This window comes from Zosterops lateralis, assembly GCF_965231275.1.
Source record: "Zosterops lateralis genome assembly, chromosome: Z".
NCBI lineage: Eukaryota > Metazoa > Chordata > Aves > Passeriformes > Zosteropidae > Zosterops > Zosterops lateralis.
The window spans coordinates 21,215,162-21,231,799 of record NC_139800.1 but is presented as its reverse complement, the minus strand read 5'-3'; the positions used below and the strand labels follow the sequence as shown (position 1 = coordinate 21,231,799).

Here is a 16,638-nt window from a genome sequence, read left to right as displayed (position 1 = left end):
GTTGTGTTTACCTTTCTCATGAGGCATAGTAGAAGAACAGACCACAAACAAAAAAATGCTTCTTGTCTGTGTTTGTTGGTTTTGCTGCGAAGCTCCTTGTGAGACATAACACTGCAGAATTTGGGGCTCTGGGGTTGTTTGAGATGTGGCTATTTACCAGACCAGTGAAGCACTTCAGTATATTCCTTGGGGACATTTTCAAATTTTGAAGGAGCTTTAAAAGAGCTGTGTATTTGATGTATTTGCAGGAAACACCTCGAGTGAAAGTGCCCACTGATGTTTAGAACACGGTAATTAATTGGTGTTGAAGTTGTGAGAAATGCCTTTATTTAAATCCTCTCTGTGTGTGGAAGGGGAGGGACACCATATTTCAGTCTCAGCTCTTTTGTTCTTAGAAGCTGTTCTGCATCTAACCAGAAGGTGGAGAAAGGGACACACAAAGCAATCAAAGCCACTGTACAGAAATCCTTTCTATTTTTTATTTTTACCTGGTGACCTGTCCTTTGGAGATGTGCAAAGGAGCTCATTGGGTATATCATCACCAGTGTCCTGCTCTGACAGTGTGTGTTGGAGCAAAGTATATGGTTATACACTGTGACTGAAAATAGAGTATTTTGTCCTTTCCTTTCCGTTCTGGCCTCACAGTCTTCCAGCCAGCAGTCAGCCAGTCGTTGTAAGCCTGCAATCAGATGAATATCAAGCAGGGTGGGGGCAGAGCAATGCTGGCACAGCTGTTGGCCATACTGAGTAACCCTGTCAGAGCAGAGGATGCTGGAGACGCGATTACAAGATCCTAGCAGTAAACTTGTAGAAGGCTGTGTACTTGCTTGATTTTGAACTGTTGCATACTGAGCCACTCAAGTACTGGATGCTCCTAACCTCAGTTCCTGTGTCTCAAACAAGAACAGAAGCACTGGATTTAAAACAGGCATTTATATACTTTACTGTAACTGAAAGGTTTGTCTTGAACTTTGTTGATACGATGTTCTCTTTTAGTTGCAAGAAGGAGGCAAAGTTCAAGTGGGTGCTTGGATTTGCAGCAGTTCATTCTTATTTTGGCCATGATGGAAGTTTATAGAAATAAGACAGTAGCATGCTTTTAAATTTCCTTGATAGCCACAGCATAGATATATTTGGGCAGAGGGCAGCAGCACTGACTGTCCAAGATGCCTACTTTTGGGGATCAACAGTTGCAATAAAGGGAAGCCCTGAGCTTGAAAAATTACGGGTTATAGCCTTTCTTTAGGATAAGTGTCAGACAGCTGTGATATCAACAGCTCAGGATTCTTCCCTACTTTACTGTTTTTACCAATGTCTGCTGGTAGTGTTAAGCTGTTCTGAAGTAGGCATATAAGTAGGCATAGTTATAAACCAGCATGCACAAGTGAGGCATAAAACACTGAGAAGAAGCAAATTTGAGATGCGTTCTTTTGTTAATAAAGAGGAAAGATGTTTGTGAAAACTTTCAGATCAGTATTTCCAAGAACCTGTCGCCCAGTGGCCATGTGAAAGTAGCTGATGCTGGAGCAGAAGTGGTGCCACACAGCCATGAGCAATAGGTAGTGCTGCTAATGCAGCTATGCTGGATTTGGGACTGTTACTTTTGGCAAGGAGTAGCTCCACTCACAGGTAAGTATTGGCATGTTTACACCTGCCAGAGTACACTTGTGTAGCTGTGCTGCCAAGGGTGACACTCATTTTATTAGAAATTGGATGCCTGATGACAAAGAACAGATCATCTCTAGGTTTTGGTCCAAGGTACATTTCCTCCTCCTGTGTACATAGCTGCAGAGATGAGTTCCCTACTGGCAGTTCATGCATGACATAGTTCAGGGTTTTAGTTTGTACTCTTTGTGTAATTAGTATTAAACTGTAAGTTACCAGAAACTGGTGTTCCCTGTGAGTATGAGCTGCCTCAGCCATACAATTCCAGGAGCTCTCTGTAGCTTGACACAGCTCTGTGAAAATAGTTCACTAGTATAGTCATGGTAGTAATGCAGAGCATGAAACAAAATTAGATTGTGTTCTGCTTTTTTCTCATCTGTGCTGCCTTTACTTTTTTTGCAGTGAGATCAGTCGGCTGGACCTGGGCCTAATTGTGGAAGTATGGAACAAAGGACTGATTTGGGACACCCTGGTTGGGACTGTGTGGATTGCTCTGAAGGCCATTCACCAATCTGATGAGGTTAAGCTGACAGAGAACCTTTAGTTGCTCCAGTGTTGATAATTAATGCATTATGGATCTGGCCTGGTGCAGCCCAAAGTGTGCTCCTAAGCAAAGCTTCCACTTGCAAAGTCAGGAAGGCTGAGTGAGCAGAGAGAACTTCTCATCATATTGATTTTGATTTTGTAGTGTGATCATAACTGGGCTTACATAGTGCTCTTTGGTCTAGTTTCACTTGTGTGGACTCAAGAACTAGGGCCTAATCTGTTAAGGAACACAGACAAATGTCTGAAGTCTTAAGGACTGGCTGCTTAGTCTGATGGTCAGATTCCTATGACTTACTGCTAAACACCTCTGTCTTGTCCTGCTGACAAGGTAGGCCCAGAGCATGTCTTCTTAGGGCTTTTGGTTGTAGCATTAAGTGTACCTTGTGCTAATATATATGAGTTGGATGTGCCAATGTCTGTAACTGCCCTGACTACAGAGTTTGGCAGTTGTTGCAACTAAGCATTTTTAACTCAAATTTTAGGGTATTTACTTAGAAGATTGTTGGATTTGAGCAGGGAGAGATAGATTATATTTTCCATAAAAGGAAAAGAGTGGGGATGCCCTGCAGTGTGGCCATGAGGTCTTGCTGGTGCTCAGTTCCTCTCACTGTCCAGACACTCCTCAGTCCTGCCTTTGAGGGTTTACTTTTGCAGTTCCACTGAGAAGGCAGCACTTGTTTTTTGCTGCTTGCCCTGGTGGATGCCTCTGAGATTTGGGAAAAATCCAGTTTGGAAGAAAAAGCTAGTGTATGCTAAATGGATGTAATTAGATGTTAAAATAGGGTTGATAATACCATAAAGCTCTTTTTGGTCTGTTTTAGCAAAAGTGTGAGAATTGGTGTGTGACGTTCTTCAGACTTGAATGTTCATTCACTTGAGGCCTTTGTTTCACAGGAGGGTCCTGGGGAGTGGTCTACGCTGGAGGCAGAAGTTGTAATGAAACATGATGAAATCTGTGGAACCAAAAACCCAACTCCTCATAAAATTTTGCTGGACACAAGATTTGAATTACCTTTTGGTGAGTGCATTTCCATAACTTATCCGGGGTGCTGACAGGAGAGAGAGAAAGTGGGAGCAACTTAAATTTTATAATCAAGTTGTGATCATCCTCAGTTCAGTCAGTGTAGTTCAGTGGAGATCATGTGGCTGGTATTCAATTTTTGTTTGGCTTCTTTCTAACAAGATCTGAATAAGTATGAAATATTTGAAAGTCCCCAGGTGCTGGAATATTTAGACTGGCAGCATTTTTTCTCTTCTAATAGTGTTTCAGGATTGTGTAGTCGTGCATTTTTTTCCTGACCAGAGAGCATTTGCTTCTTTGAATCTAGAGAAATTTGGCTCTAGAAGAGGTCAAGTTTGGTGTTGTTAGAGCTGTTCTGTGTTGAATGCATGAAGCCATCTTAGATATGTGCAGTTCAGTTAATGGAACATTAATGCTTAGTGGTCCTGAACATTATCATTAGCAGAGTATATAAATAACCTGATGTTGTAAGAACTGCCTTTCTGAAAATTACTTATAGATGAAAAATACAGACTGTGGAAAAGCAACTAATTGGATCGAATTGATCTCAAATAAAGTTGTAATTTTTAAATTTTATTTTACTTAAACAAACAAAAACAACCCCCAAGCCAAATAAACCCCGAAAGTAAGGGCTTAGCCAGATCACATCATAGGGTTACGTAACTTCACTTTCCAGCTCTTGCCTAATGCTTGGTATGATGCTTTTGGGGTTTATGCTATTTTTTTTTTTTTCATGCACTGAGCATTGAAGTGTTTCAAAATGTTCTATCATTGCAAGGCTCATCCCTCCCCCTCTTCCTGTTGCATCCTTTTTGCTGCAAAGCCCTAGTCAGTGTGAGCAATTTGTATCGTGCTCTAAGCAGGGGTAGAGCATTTCTGCAGGCCACTGGCATTTAGTCAGCACCTGTCAGGATTGTCCATCTGTTGTAGGAAGAAGTTAAGACATCTGTGGATCTCATACTCTGCTTCCTGCTGCAGGGGAGAGGAGGCAGGTCTTGGCCCTGCATCTGGACAGTCAATACAAATTGTCTTTTGTGCTGTGGGTGCACTGTTGTGAGTGCCCATTCCCCTGGATAGTTGTATTTCTGGAGAGCACAGTGTTCTGTAGATGCAGTGGCACACTGCTCTTTAACTACAGTGTGCAGTGTGCAAAGGGGAAGAGGTACCTGACTCGTCAGTGTCCTGACAGCTGTCTGATGTTTGTCAGGAGCCATCCCTCTTCCCCATGGAAATATCCTGGTGTTCCAGTGCTTCTGTCTGTGGGAAGTTTGTTACTGGAGTTACTTTTTATGCAAGAGGAGGAACAAGCCTGTTTCACGTTACCAGAAGTCTTGGTTCTTTGGTACAAGCGTCGAGGCTTCTGGGAGGGACAGAAGAAGCACACAGAGCTGAAGGCAGGGCTTGTAGCCACCTTCTCATCTCAATTCATTCTGACACACTTGCTTGTAAACTGTCACTGCTTTAAAAGAAAATGAAGTTCTGATGTCTCACTTTGTATTGAGAGTGTCCAAAAGAGAATTTGCTTTCTTCTGCCATTCATGTTATGGAATGTATTGCATTTTGAGGTATTTTTTTCAAGTAAAGAAAACAGGCTCCATGTTGATGTGTTAGAACATCTAAATTTTAAAAATCAAAGTATCAGATAATAAGGTGTTTTCTCCCTAGTACTATACTCAGATGAGATTTTCTTTGTTTCTTTTGGAGTGATTTATACTATTTTAATTTTTCACATTTGGAGAAGTAGAATTTCATGCAGAGCAGTAAATAAGTTTTAAAAAATTGTGATTCTTCCGTTTTTGACGCAGTTGATCATTTAAAGCACACCTATTACTTATTTCTTTGCTTACCAGGACAAATACTGAAATAACAGGAATTCCTCGCTGTTGCGTTGAACGGTTTTTGTTCTAGGGTGTGGAAAGTTGTTGGCCTGTCCAGGATTTCATGATGTCCAGGAAAAAATGAGTGCATGAGTTAGCTCTTCAAAGGGTACTCTTTCCTAGAAGAGTGGTGCAGTTTTCGCTTTGATCTCCATTTTCAGTCTGAGGTGCCATGGCAAGATCAGAAGCAGGTTGAAAGGCAGGAGGCACTAAGGGTAGAAAATGACATCTACCTATGTCACCTGCTCCAGTGGTGCTTCCCCGCACCACCATGACTGTCTCCTGCCATCACCTTTGGGACAGAGAAGGACTCTGCACCATGGATTAGGCTCTGTCTCCTTTCCCAGGTACAGTGAGACTTCGAGGGGTGCATGGAGCTTACTGCGCTGCCTCTGCATCTCTCCCAATGGATTTGCAAGTCTCTTTCCCATTACCTGCATGGCAGCAATATGGATTCTTAGTGTACGCATTAAGGTTCTTTTCATATGAGTTGGGAACTGCTTCTTTATTCCTACACAGAGAAGTAAATGGATCTGATGCACAGCACTGATGTGCCGTGGAAGTTCTTAAGTCAGCAGCTGGGCTGTAGAGGCAAGATTTTAATAACAGCAGGTTTGGAGTGACACTTAGGAACATTATATATCATGTTTTGTTTCCCAGGTGAAGATCTCCTGGCTATTGTAGATGCATAAGAACCAGAGTGATGTGTGTGCTCACGTACAGCTTGTGCTGCTTTTCAAGTTGGGTAAAACACTGCTACCTGGGATAGCAGCTTTAAAAAAACCCCATGTGTTCTCCTGTTTGGCTGTGCTTCTGTGTCTTTTCTAACATTTCTGGCTGCTGTCTCATTTAGATGCACACAGATGCAGTACCCAAGGTTATTCAATGTATTTAAAGTATTTAATTGTATTTAGGTGGAGCTTGAGAGATTTTTAAAGGTTTATAAAGGAGAATAAATGAATTTGAAAACTGGAAAAGCTGAAGTCTTTGCTGTAAAACATGATTGTGTATGCAAAGAGATTTAGAAACTGGTTTGTTGTTTGTACTATATTTATCCCAGATTAGTTTGTTGTTTCTGCTTCCACCTGATACATTCAAGATTCTTCCTTCCTGGCATCTCTTCTGCTCGTACTCTGGAGACTGGAGCCGCCAAAGCTGAAATAAGTGCAAAATGTGCTGATGCTCATAATGGTAGTATGTGATGAAGGCAACTTAGAGATTTTTAATTTTTTTTTTCATATAATCTGTTTTCAAGTATTTACCAAGCTTGTAGTTGGGAAGCAGTCATCTCGTAACAAAGGCTGGTGGGAGTTTAGTCTCTGCTTACTGGTGAAAGAGAATGAGCTTTTTTAAGGTCATGCAGGAGTTAGACTGTCAATGGCCAGATTTGTAAGGTACATAGGACACTGATGATGGCCTTCATATGTCTGCTGTGTGTTCCATTGCATGTTCCAGTTGCAGCTATTGCTTTGTGGTCAGTTTGTGTGACATCAGCACATGCTGTACAGGGGAGGGCATCTCTGTGGACCCTTCTGTGTTGCACATCTCTGCATGATGGACTGCAGTGGAGGGGACCAGGCTGTCATATGATACTCTCCGTCAGCCGCATGTTCTTGAGTATTCAGTCTCACAGAAACAGAACAACTACAAATCCTCTGCTACAAAAAAGTAACAAAGACTGAGGATGAGACATGTGAGGCGTTTAATTAACCTGTAGGGTGAGAAGTTTGGCAGTCCATTAAAAATGGCAATAAACTGCCTTCTTCATGGCAATAAGTGATTGTTAGCTGAGACAGGTTGGAGCCACTTTCTTCTCTGATCATATCTGTTTCCGCTTCGGAGCAAGACAGACGAGGGAGGAATACAGCTTTCCTTGGTTGTTTTTGAAAATTTTCTGGTAGAGAGAAGACAATCTTGCTCTTGCTGTTTTGGTGCAGTGAGTGTGTGTCGGCACAGATTTTTCAGGATGCTGCTTTTCAAGTGTAAAATTGTTCTGCTTGATAGCAGTTTTACTCTGTCCCCCGTTTTTAGAAGTGCAGTGACTGTGCAAATCCCTCACAGGATGCAGTACTCAAAAATGCTTTTGGCTCTCAAGCTATAGCAGTTTGGTTCTGTGCCAAGCAGTTTCTAGTTCATAATTGGAGTGAAAATGCTTTTAGTGTTCTCAACACTTCCAGGATGGGAGCATGCTGATCTGCATCTGACCATGAGGTGGGGTAAGTGTGTTTTGTTATTTTAGTGTCTTGGGAACCAAACAGAAAAATACCCTCAGTTCAGGAAAGTCATTTCAGCAAGAACTTATGAAGATTCCCATGCATTGGAAAAGGGAAGAAATTTGGGCTGGGAAGAGGAGAAACCAGGTGAACACTTGTAGGAAAATGGGGAGAGAGAGGGTATCACTTTTGCTTTCAGCACTTGCTCTTACTCCTGCTGAGCTGGGTTTTGCCCCAGCCAGAACTTGGTACCTTGGAAAAACTCAAGGAACAAAGTGATGTGCAAGGTCCAGGGCAAGGCCCAGCAAACCTGAGGAGAAGAAAAACTTTAGGGCTGAAGTGCCTGGTTATTGCCAAGCTAGACATGTCTAAGCAGGAATGCTGTCATATTTCACTCCTGAGGGATTTAACTCAGTGGAGTGTTCTGTATGGATGCCCCAAATTCTCCTCTTACTTCCTCTCACTCTGACAAGTAACTGTACTGCTGTGTGCCCATTCCAAGTGTTAGGGCACTTACTTGCTCTGAGCACCCTCACCTGGGACCTCCACCGGTACCCCTGTTCAGGTGCCCAGGAATCCCACATCAGATCAACTTGGAGCCTTCAATCCTGAGTGATCCTGTGGGAGTTGTTCATCCTCCACCCCAGCCATTGCCATCTCTGTGCCTGCTTGTGGACTCTGCAGATTCAGGCCCAGAAAAGCAGGAGCTCAGAGAAAATGGGTTTCAGCTTCCAGTTGATAATGGCAGCAAGAGCAAGGACAGTAAAGCTTGCAGTGCTTCTGTGTTGGTTTTGAATTAATAAGCATCAGAAGTTATTGAATCTACTTGCCCATCTCCTCTCTGTTGTTTCTCAGTGATTTTGTTTCACTGACATACAGCCTTGCTCCTTGTGTTCACCAACCATGATGTCAGCGGAGTTCTGAGACAGCAATGGGTGGTCTTTCTCTGGACAAGTTAATCTTTTTATCTTTTAAGCAGAAGTTAATGTAGTGGAGTAATTTCCATTGGAGTCAAAAGCTGAGCAGTGATGCAGGATCTGGCCAGTGGATGTGGCCTTGCAAGCAGTCTGTGACCTCTGTGCTAGGGATTTCCACTCTGTGCATTCCAGAGAAGCAGCTTTAACAGAACTGCTGACTGAGGCAAAACACAACAGAAGCTTCCTCAAAAAATCAAAAATTATGTCTCATTGGGATTTCTTTTGAGCAGGTAACTTGACTCAAGATCATAGGCCAGTTGCTTCAAATTTAAAGTTTGCTATACAATAATTTTACTGATGTTATTGATGACATGAGTTTCTCTGAGATCAGAAAGATGTCCTTACAGCTGTTATCTGGACAGTAGCTGATTTTTATTTCTGACTAGCTGTTTCAATAGCAGCAGCAATCCTGCAGTAAAAATCTGGCAGCTCTGTTTATGAAATTGACATTTGGGCTGTGAGATAGGAACAGTAAATCCAAGTGCTGCTCTTTGATGCCTGGGCATGCCACCCCTCCATGGTGTATGGGAAAGCATTGAGGCCTACCCTGAGACATCCTCAATTTCTGCAGTGCTGCTGATGGTAGTCATTGTTTCATCCCTCCTCAGTCTCTTCAGTCTTGATTTCAGACTCCAGATTTGAGTTGGACTTTCAGTTCTCATTCATGAGGTTTTTTTGCCTCTTTGAGAATTGTCTTTCTGAGACAATTCCATGGGCTTTGCTGTAATTTTTGGATTATTTTATGCCATTGTTGGAGTTTGTCCTCCTAAACCTCATCAGGTTGTATGCTGATAGCCATTCAGTTCACCGATGTCTTCTTTCTAGATCAGTTTTATCTGATCAGATTTGCTTTGAATGCCAGCCCGAATTTGTGCAGAGACTGTCTAATAAATCTGTGCTGCTGCGATCCACAGCCCTGATGATCAAAAACACATGTGTTTCTACCACTCTTATAGTTGTGGAAGAGTCTCTCATGTTTCTCTTATCTTGTTTTCTGATAGGTTTTAACATTGAAGTAATGTACTGTACATCAGAAAGAGCAGCTGGCTTTGTGTGTTTTGGTTAAAATACCAAATACTTTGTGTGTTTTGGTTAAAATAAAATACTTTATTGGTCTCCCTCCAAGCAAGGAGAAAATGGGTTGTCTTTTTTCCTACTTGGTGCAGGTTTTTTGAAGTCAGATATTAGGCTTCCATAAAACTTTCTCAAGTGGGGAGTATTTTACCACCTTGTGTGGGTGAGGCTAGTTGCATAAAAATTCAGTGGTGTTTCTGTTACAAAGATGTGGACATGAGTTCATAGTCCAAGGAAATATCCTCTGCCGAAGCTTGAAATTCCACTAAATCTAGCATGTACCTGTTAACAGTGGTTTGTATTCTGTTATCTGCAGTGTTTTGGGCTTACTGCCTTCATAAGATGAAGATCCATGGTTTGTGTGGCTGAGAGAGGACACAGAATGTAGAACAGACATTATTTAAAATGTACAAGAAGACAGCAGTTCTTGATCCTTTCTGAAGGCATTGTGGGTTCCAATGTAATGCTCATCTGCCAATAAATCTTGTTCTTTTTTTCTGTGAGGAGTGAGAGTGGAAGTAACTTTTAGAATCACCTTTTCATCAGGAGGCCACCGTGTCCTGCTTTTCCCATTCTTGCCAAATGCATGACTTATCACTGTGAGGGTGTCCATGGAGTACAGTTCATTTCAGGGAAACAGACTTCTTGGCTCCTTTTGAGGCCCCCTGAAAGTATAAAGAGTTACAGGAGATGGGAAAACCAGCTGAACTGGAATAGCACTATCCTCCTGTCAGCTTGCAGGGCTAGTGGTGTTTTTAGCTGGAGCACTCCCTCCATTTCCTTCCTCTGTGGGCTTTGAAGTTTCTGGAATGGTGCAGTTTCAGTCCATAAATAGCCAGATTTCAGAATTTGCTACATTCAGAGATGTTGAGGGCTAGAAAAAAACCCCAAACAAAACAAATCCATCTCCTTTTTTTTCCTTTTCTAATGTTTTCACACCACTCCATCCCTAAATAATTCTGTGTTAAGCTTTTCACAGCAGGTTATCTGCATCTCCGAGCATGTCCTTTGAAAGGCAGAATTTTGAGTGGCAGAAGTCAGTGTTCCATTAGGACACTATATTACTTCAAAGTGTGAAATAGAAAATAGTTACCGCAATAAAAGTGATAATGCTTGCTACTTGCTGTCAGCTTGGTAGCTCTTCTAGATGATAAAAATGTTGAGATTCACTTCACAGTGAAGCTACAGTGGGGCATAAAAGAAGAAGGTGCTCTCATGTGAATGCGACTGCCTATAAAACTGCTTATTGCCTCAAAATATTTGGCTTATTGCTGGCAGAGAAATAAGAGACCATTTATTTTTTGGTACCCAGTTTGTGTTACACCAGGAGGTGTGCTATTGGTGTGCATAAGGTGTGCTGTTCAAAGGCGGCCCTTGTTCTGCTGGGGTTATAAAAAGCCTCCAGAATGAGGTTCTTGTTATGTGTTATCAAACATAAGCAAATGTATTAAAATACTGTTGTGAAATGGCTCTTCATCAAACTAATACTTTAATTAAATGTGAACTAGTGTCTTTCTCTTTCCTACCTTTGTATAACTGTGCATTTGGTTAATTAGCCTTAAACAAGAAAGCAGTGTAAGCCCTTGAATTGTGCTATTTACAATGTTTATTTTCCATCTAAGTGCTAACATAAGACAGGCCTATTTCTTCAAAATCATATGTGGGTTTTTTTTGTGTATAATCTTTAATACTAATGGTTATGAATGCAAAGTTGCCTGGTTAATAAGGTGGTGTGACTTACTCTTTTGACTTAGATATTCCTGAAGAAGAGGCCAGATACTGGACCAGAAAATTAGAACAAATAAATTCACTGGGAGATGATGAGGTAAATATTTAAATTGAAAGAATAATGTAGTCCCAAATGTCTTATAACTGGCTTTTATTCTTTGTATTAGATCCCTGTGATTAGAGTAACTACTAAATGTTGATCATTTACAAGTCTTCCATGAACTGCTTACAGAACTCTTTTCTCAAGTGTACTGTTTAGTGTTAAGGAGAGGAATATTTTTCTGCATGCTGGAAGTGCTTGAATAATGTTTTGTTGATGTGAATATGTTCAAAGGAAAGGTAACACCGTGCTTTACCTGAGCAGAGAGTGAAACCATTTTTGACAAGCTGTGGTTTGTTCTTTCTGTGAAATCAAGTCAAAAAGGACTTTTTTTGCAGTTGACTGTTTCTTTGAAGAGGACAGTGCAAGATACTGAATCTTTATTTAAACTGAGGACTGTTGGAGGTGCTAGCTTTTGTCCTTGTGCAGTTGTTAATGGCTCAATTGATATGAATCTTGTATTAGAGTATGCAGTAGCTATGGCTTTGGTTTCCTCGCTCTAGTGTGTGCGTGGCTAAGCAGCTGTAAAATAGAGGTTACTTTTCTATGTCTAAGAGATACTGTTGCATGACTAAAATTTTGCTTACTGTTCATACTGCTTGCAGAATAAGATTTAACATGTTAATGCCTGTACCAAAAATGAAGTATTTAGAAAATTAGTATTTAGAAAACCCCAATACTCATATGTTGATGTAAACATCATTGAGTAAGAACATGGTGCTGGTGAAACCTCTTTGACACATCTCTTTCCATAACAAGAATTTCCATAGCAAGATAACTTGCAAAATACTCTGCCAGTGCAGTGAGATTTTTGTTCTGGGATCCTTAATCTATTCTTTTGCTGTTCATTATATAAATGATTTGGTTTACTGTGCAGATGAAGGAAAATAAGGTGAATTTTATTTTTGACTGAGAAAAGAGCAATACTTGGATGGATAAAAACTCAAAGAATTTAGGGCAGCCTCTCCTGCCTTCCTAGAAGTTTGAGAGCCTCTAAGAACTGATGAAAAGCTCAATCTGTGACTTGTCCTGTCAGTGATGCTGCTGTGGTGCCTCTCCCTGCTCCCGTGGGCTGGAGAAGCAGTTCAGGTACTTCAGCGAGGCACAGGTGCCCTCTAGTGCTTCACTGAGCTGGTACTTGCTCAAAGATATCCTGAGCTTTCTGAGTCTCCCCTTTCCCTGGAGTGCCGTGCATCTGCTTGCTAACTGCAGGCTCTTATCAAATACCAGCAACAAAGTACTATTCTCCGTATTTGTTACCTAATGATCTCAGATTTATTATGGATATTCGCTGTGACCAGGAAGAAAAAAAACTCTGCAGGGCCTGACCTCAGGTGGTTCTCCTGAAGTTCTCTACATTTGCCAGCCACCCAGAATGAGATCTTCCTTGCATATTCCCCTAATTGGCAGTGACTTCCAATAGTCACTCAGGAACTTCCAGAGCCAGAGGCAGTATCCTTGTGCACTCAATGGATTTCTCTTTTGTGGATGCCAGTTGCCCTTTAAATGCACTCAGGTCAGTTATGTTTCTGCAAAGGAATTCAGCACCTTAATTGTGCATTGCCCGAAGAAATTTCTTAATTGCTCTGAGCAAACAAACGCAGTGTTTGAGAAACCAGCTGGAGGCAGGTTTGTTTGGGGAAATTAAATGGCTGATCCTCATGCATCCAGTCCCTGCCATTCAGCTTTACAGATCTCACCTTTTGAGCTGCAGAATCCTGTTCTGCGCAGTGTTTTTTACCACAAGACAACGTTGTACCTTTGTCTTCTTTGTTTAAAGTTCAGCTACCTCTGTTTGAGATGATGAATTAACAGACTAAAGCTGCACAGCAGTATTGAAGAAGCAGGTTCATTTGGAGTTCATATGGTGTCATAGAAATACTTTTCAGCCTCTCTTCCTACAAAAACTTAATATTCTGTTTTCATTTTGGGACTCCTGATAGCCATAGGGCTGATGCCTTAAAAAGAACAAACTGCTGACATTCTGGGATCTCTGAGGATAATAATTCAAAACTCACTGCTGTCCTGTGTTGCTGAGACTGCTCATCAGCAGACTTCCTTTCACCACTTTGTCAAGCAGTCAGTGCTGTGAGATCCAGCAGTTCTTGTTTTCACAGTCCTGATTAACTCAGTGGGTTGGCAGTTTGCTGATGATAAGACTAAGGATCCTTTCAGGATCCCTTGTGCATTTTAAATAGCACAGATTGGAAGAGAACTGCAACGGAAGTCTGCTTCCATGCACCTTATCACCTTCCATGCACAAAACTGGTCATTAATCCCTACCAAATCCAAGGAGAGACTGTCTGGTGGCTGTGTTTTGCACAGGCTGCAGCACCAGCTTGCTAAGTTTGCCACTTCCTTTGTTGTCACATCATTTTTCCTAGCAAAGACTGTTCTCATTATTTTGGTCAATTGTCCTAATTTTCTCATATCTCTATGTAATACAAGATAGAAGAGAATAACAAAATAAAACCACTGGCATTCCCCTAGGGAACACTTTGATGCTGTAACAAACAGCTTTGTAAAAAGTCAAAGCTGGCTAATTGAAATATCTCAGTGTTCTCTAATTTAGTATTAAATGAGATGAAAATTTCTTCACTTTGGATGTAAAGTGGATCACAGGAGAGTTTGCAAGTGTTGGCTGGACAAACATTGTGTTCTTGCCTTGCCAGGCACATTAATTACCTTACTGCTGCCATCTCCTACTCCAGAGTTGCTGTGAGCCCACATGAGTTTTGAACTGTTGAAGCTGTGCTGGGGTGTCTAAACGTAAACAGACTCGTTCCGAGTTTGGAGCTCCTTGTCAGACTGACACGGTGGTGTGGAGAATCAGATCTTTTCAATGTCTAATTTGAGGTCTTAGAATTGGTGATAGGGCCTGTGCTTGTTCTAAAGCAGACTTCACTTTAAATAGAAGTGCACCTTGTAATGTGATTTTGGCATGAAAAAAGAGGACACTTCTGGGAGTGTGTTTAAATACAGATATAATGGGGAATATATTACAGATATTATGTTATCGATATTGTACTTTGGTAATACTAGGGATATTTTCTCTTATGTGTGGCATGCTGTCATAAAGTTACCATTTACTTTCTTATCTGTCTATATTCCTTCCTATTTTTTTTCCTTCCTTTAGTATTCCTTTCAGGAGGAAGTCCAGAAGAAACCATTGCCCAGTGCTGCCTCCCAGTGTTGTAAGTTAGACTTATTTCTTCTCAATATTTTTTCCTCTTTCAATGTACTTGATTTCCTTTTGTGGTTAGATGTCACGTGATGGTACATCTGACCAATATTTTCTTATTTAAAGTACTTAAACTTCTGTGTAGTTGTGAAAAGCTGTGCTCTTCAAAATCTTGCGCTGCGGCTTCTGATGCCAGGAAGTGAAATCAGGCATTGAGTTATGCACTTACTGTTGTCCTTGTGTGCAATAGGAACAGAAAATGTGTTCAAAGTCACCAAGATTGCCAGGCCTTGTAATGTTTATACCAGTAAGAAAATGCTGTTTTTTCATGTGACTATATTAGGCTATGTTCTGCTAAAACTTCTCATGTTAAATATAATTTTTTATTACTGTCTAATGAAATTTTAAGAGGGAGAAAATAGATGGAGACAAGTACTACTGGTAGCCTTTTAAAATGCACCAGAGGTTTGTGTACTTCATGTCTAATTTCTTCAATATTACTTTTCAATGCTGCGTTGATGGATGGAAAAATATTTTTACTAATTTCTGCTTATCTTGTCTTGCATTTTTATACTTCTGAAAACATGGATGGAAAAATAACATAGCACTTACTGTATCTGATCATCTGCAAAATTAGATTTATAAAACACTGCTTTTAACATACAATAGATGAAAGCTCAGTGATGTCTCTTGTGAATGTGTTATCTACTTTTGGCAACAACATTAATAAAATTCAAGTCTCATAATTTAAACAAATCTTTTATCCTCTACTTCAAATCCTTTAAGATGTGCATCAGCTAAGGCCATTTATCCATTAGGCTGATTATAGGATCTCTTCAAAACTGGTAACATTAGGAAAAGCTAGTTACTGTTTACCTTTTTTGAGTAGAATTAATTTCTCTCTGTACTGTTGTTATGTTATCTTAAAAATATCTTCAACCAGCTCTAGACATTAACTGATTGCCTAGGAAATCTGATTGTGCTGTGTAGCTGGAACATGTACAGCTCTATATCAAAGTATTCCAAAATACTTTCATTCTAGTTAACACTGAATGTGTCCTCCCTTTTTTTTTTTTTTTTTTTTTTTTTTTTTTTTTTTTTTGGGGAGGTGGGGAGGGGGAAGAAAAGAAAGAAAAAGAAAAAAGGAGGAGAGTATCTGTAAATAATAAAGCAGGGGGTTTTTGTTCAGTGGTTTTTGGGGGGAGTTTGTTTGTTTCTTTGCTTTTTGTTGTTGCTGTTGTTCTGCTGTTGTTCTGTTTGGGGGGTTTTTTTGTGTGTTTTGCTTTGTTTTTTAGATGGTCAAAAGGGTACAGTTGATTTGTTAAGCCTATAAATAAGAAACATTTTGGGAGAAACTAATATTTGATTAAATCTTACTAACACAGTATGCAGAACCTGTAATGTCAAAAAGTCAAAGAAAAACTGTCTGCTGTATGAAGTGTCCCAAGAAATGAATGTGTTATTTGCTGAAATTATTTTCCTGGTTCTGTGCCCTGGGCTTTGCTTTTGTTTGAGGGAGGCTGGTTTGATTGAATCTCCTAAGTATTGAGATGTATGGGTAAATTAGAGGGAATGCTTCTATGTGGGGAAAATAGCTGCACCTGTTCCCACAGCAGGGTGCTTTTACATCCCCCTGTAGCTGGTTTCTCCCCTGGAGAACCAACTGGGTTCTTGGAGACAGACATAATGAGAAACAGCACTACAGGCACCCTTGTTGTGCTGCCTGTTAACAGCCTGCATCTTGCTGGAAAGTGAGCTTTTGCAATAATCAGTTGAAGGCCCTGTGGTTTGAACAATTAATGTCACATATGAATTAATATAGTCATTCATGGGATTAAAACAGTCATTAGAATGGATGTTAAACATTTCATAGCAGTTTGTTGTTAATGTATTTAAGAATTTTCAATAAAGCTGATGGCACTACATGTACTTTGGCTTGTTTACTGCCTACAAGTATCTGATGTCTATGAATATCTATTCACATGGAAAAAATACAAAATAGGCATTTAATATAGAGGTACTTTTGAAAAATGAACTCTGCGTGCATCAACTTGTGCATAAGAGTTGTCAGCTTGCCTCAATACAGCACAGTCCTTTGAGACACAAGAGTTTAACACAGAAGATGCACAGATTGTACCTCTCTTGAAAGCTGACCGGACCTTTGCGTGTGACACAAGAGCTCAACCTTTTTTGCATAAGAGCAGGGTAGGTGTCTTTCACCACACTAAAACATGTTCAATATGGAATATTCTTACT

At 40.5% G+C, this 16,638-nt stretch overlaps 1 protein-coding gene across 3 annotated transcripts in view; it reads left to right on the top strand.

The window, feature by feature from the left end:
• LOC310922661 (protein unc-13 homolog B-like) overlaps window positions 1–16,638 on the top strand; it is a 208,411-nt gene that overhangs the window by 30,569 nt on the left and 161,204 nt on the right. For 2 of the 3 annotated variants that reach the window (XM_083883373.1, XM_083883372.1), the window contains exons 4-7: window positions 2,068–2,185; window positions 3,106–3,229; window positions 11,128–11,198; window positions 14,338–14,395. In XM_083883373.1, coding sequence (XP_083739499.1) covers window positions 2,068–2,185; window positions 3,106–3,229; window positions 11,128–11,198; window positions 14,338–14,395 — 371 coding nt within the window. The remainder of the gene's footprint in view (window positions 1–2,067; window positions 2,186–3,105; window positions 3,230–11,127; window positions 11,199–14,337; window positions 14,396–16,638) is intronic. The other variant, XM_083883374.1, reaches the window with a different exon arrangement.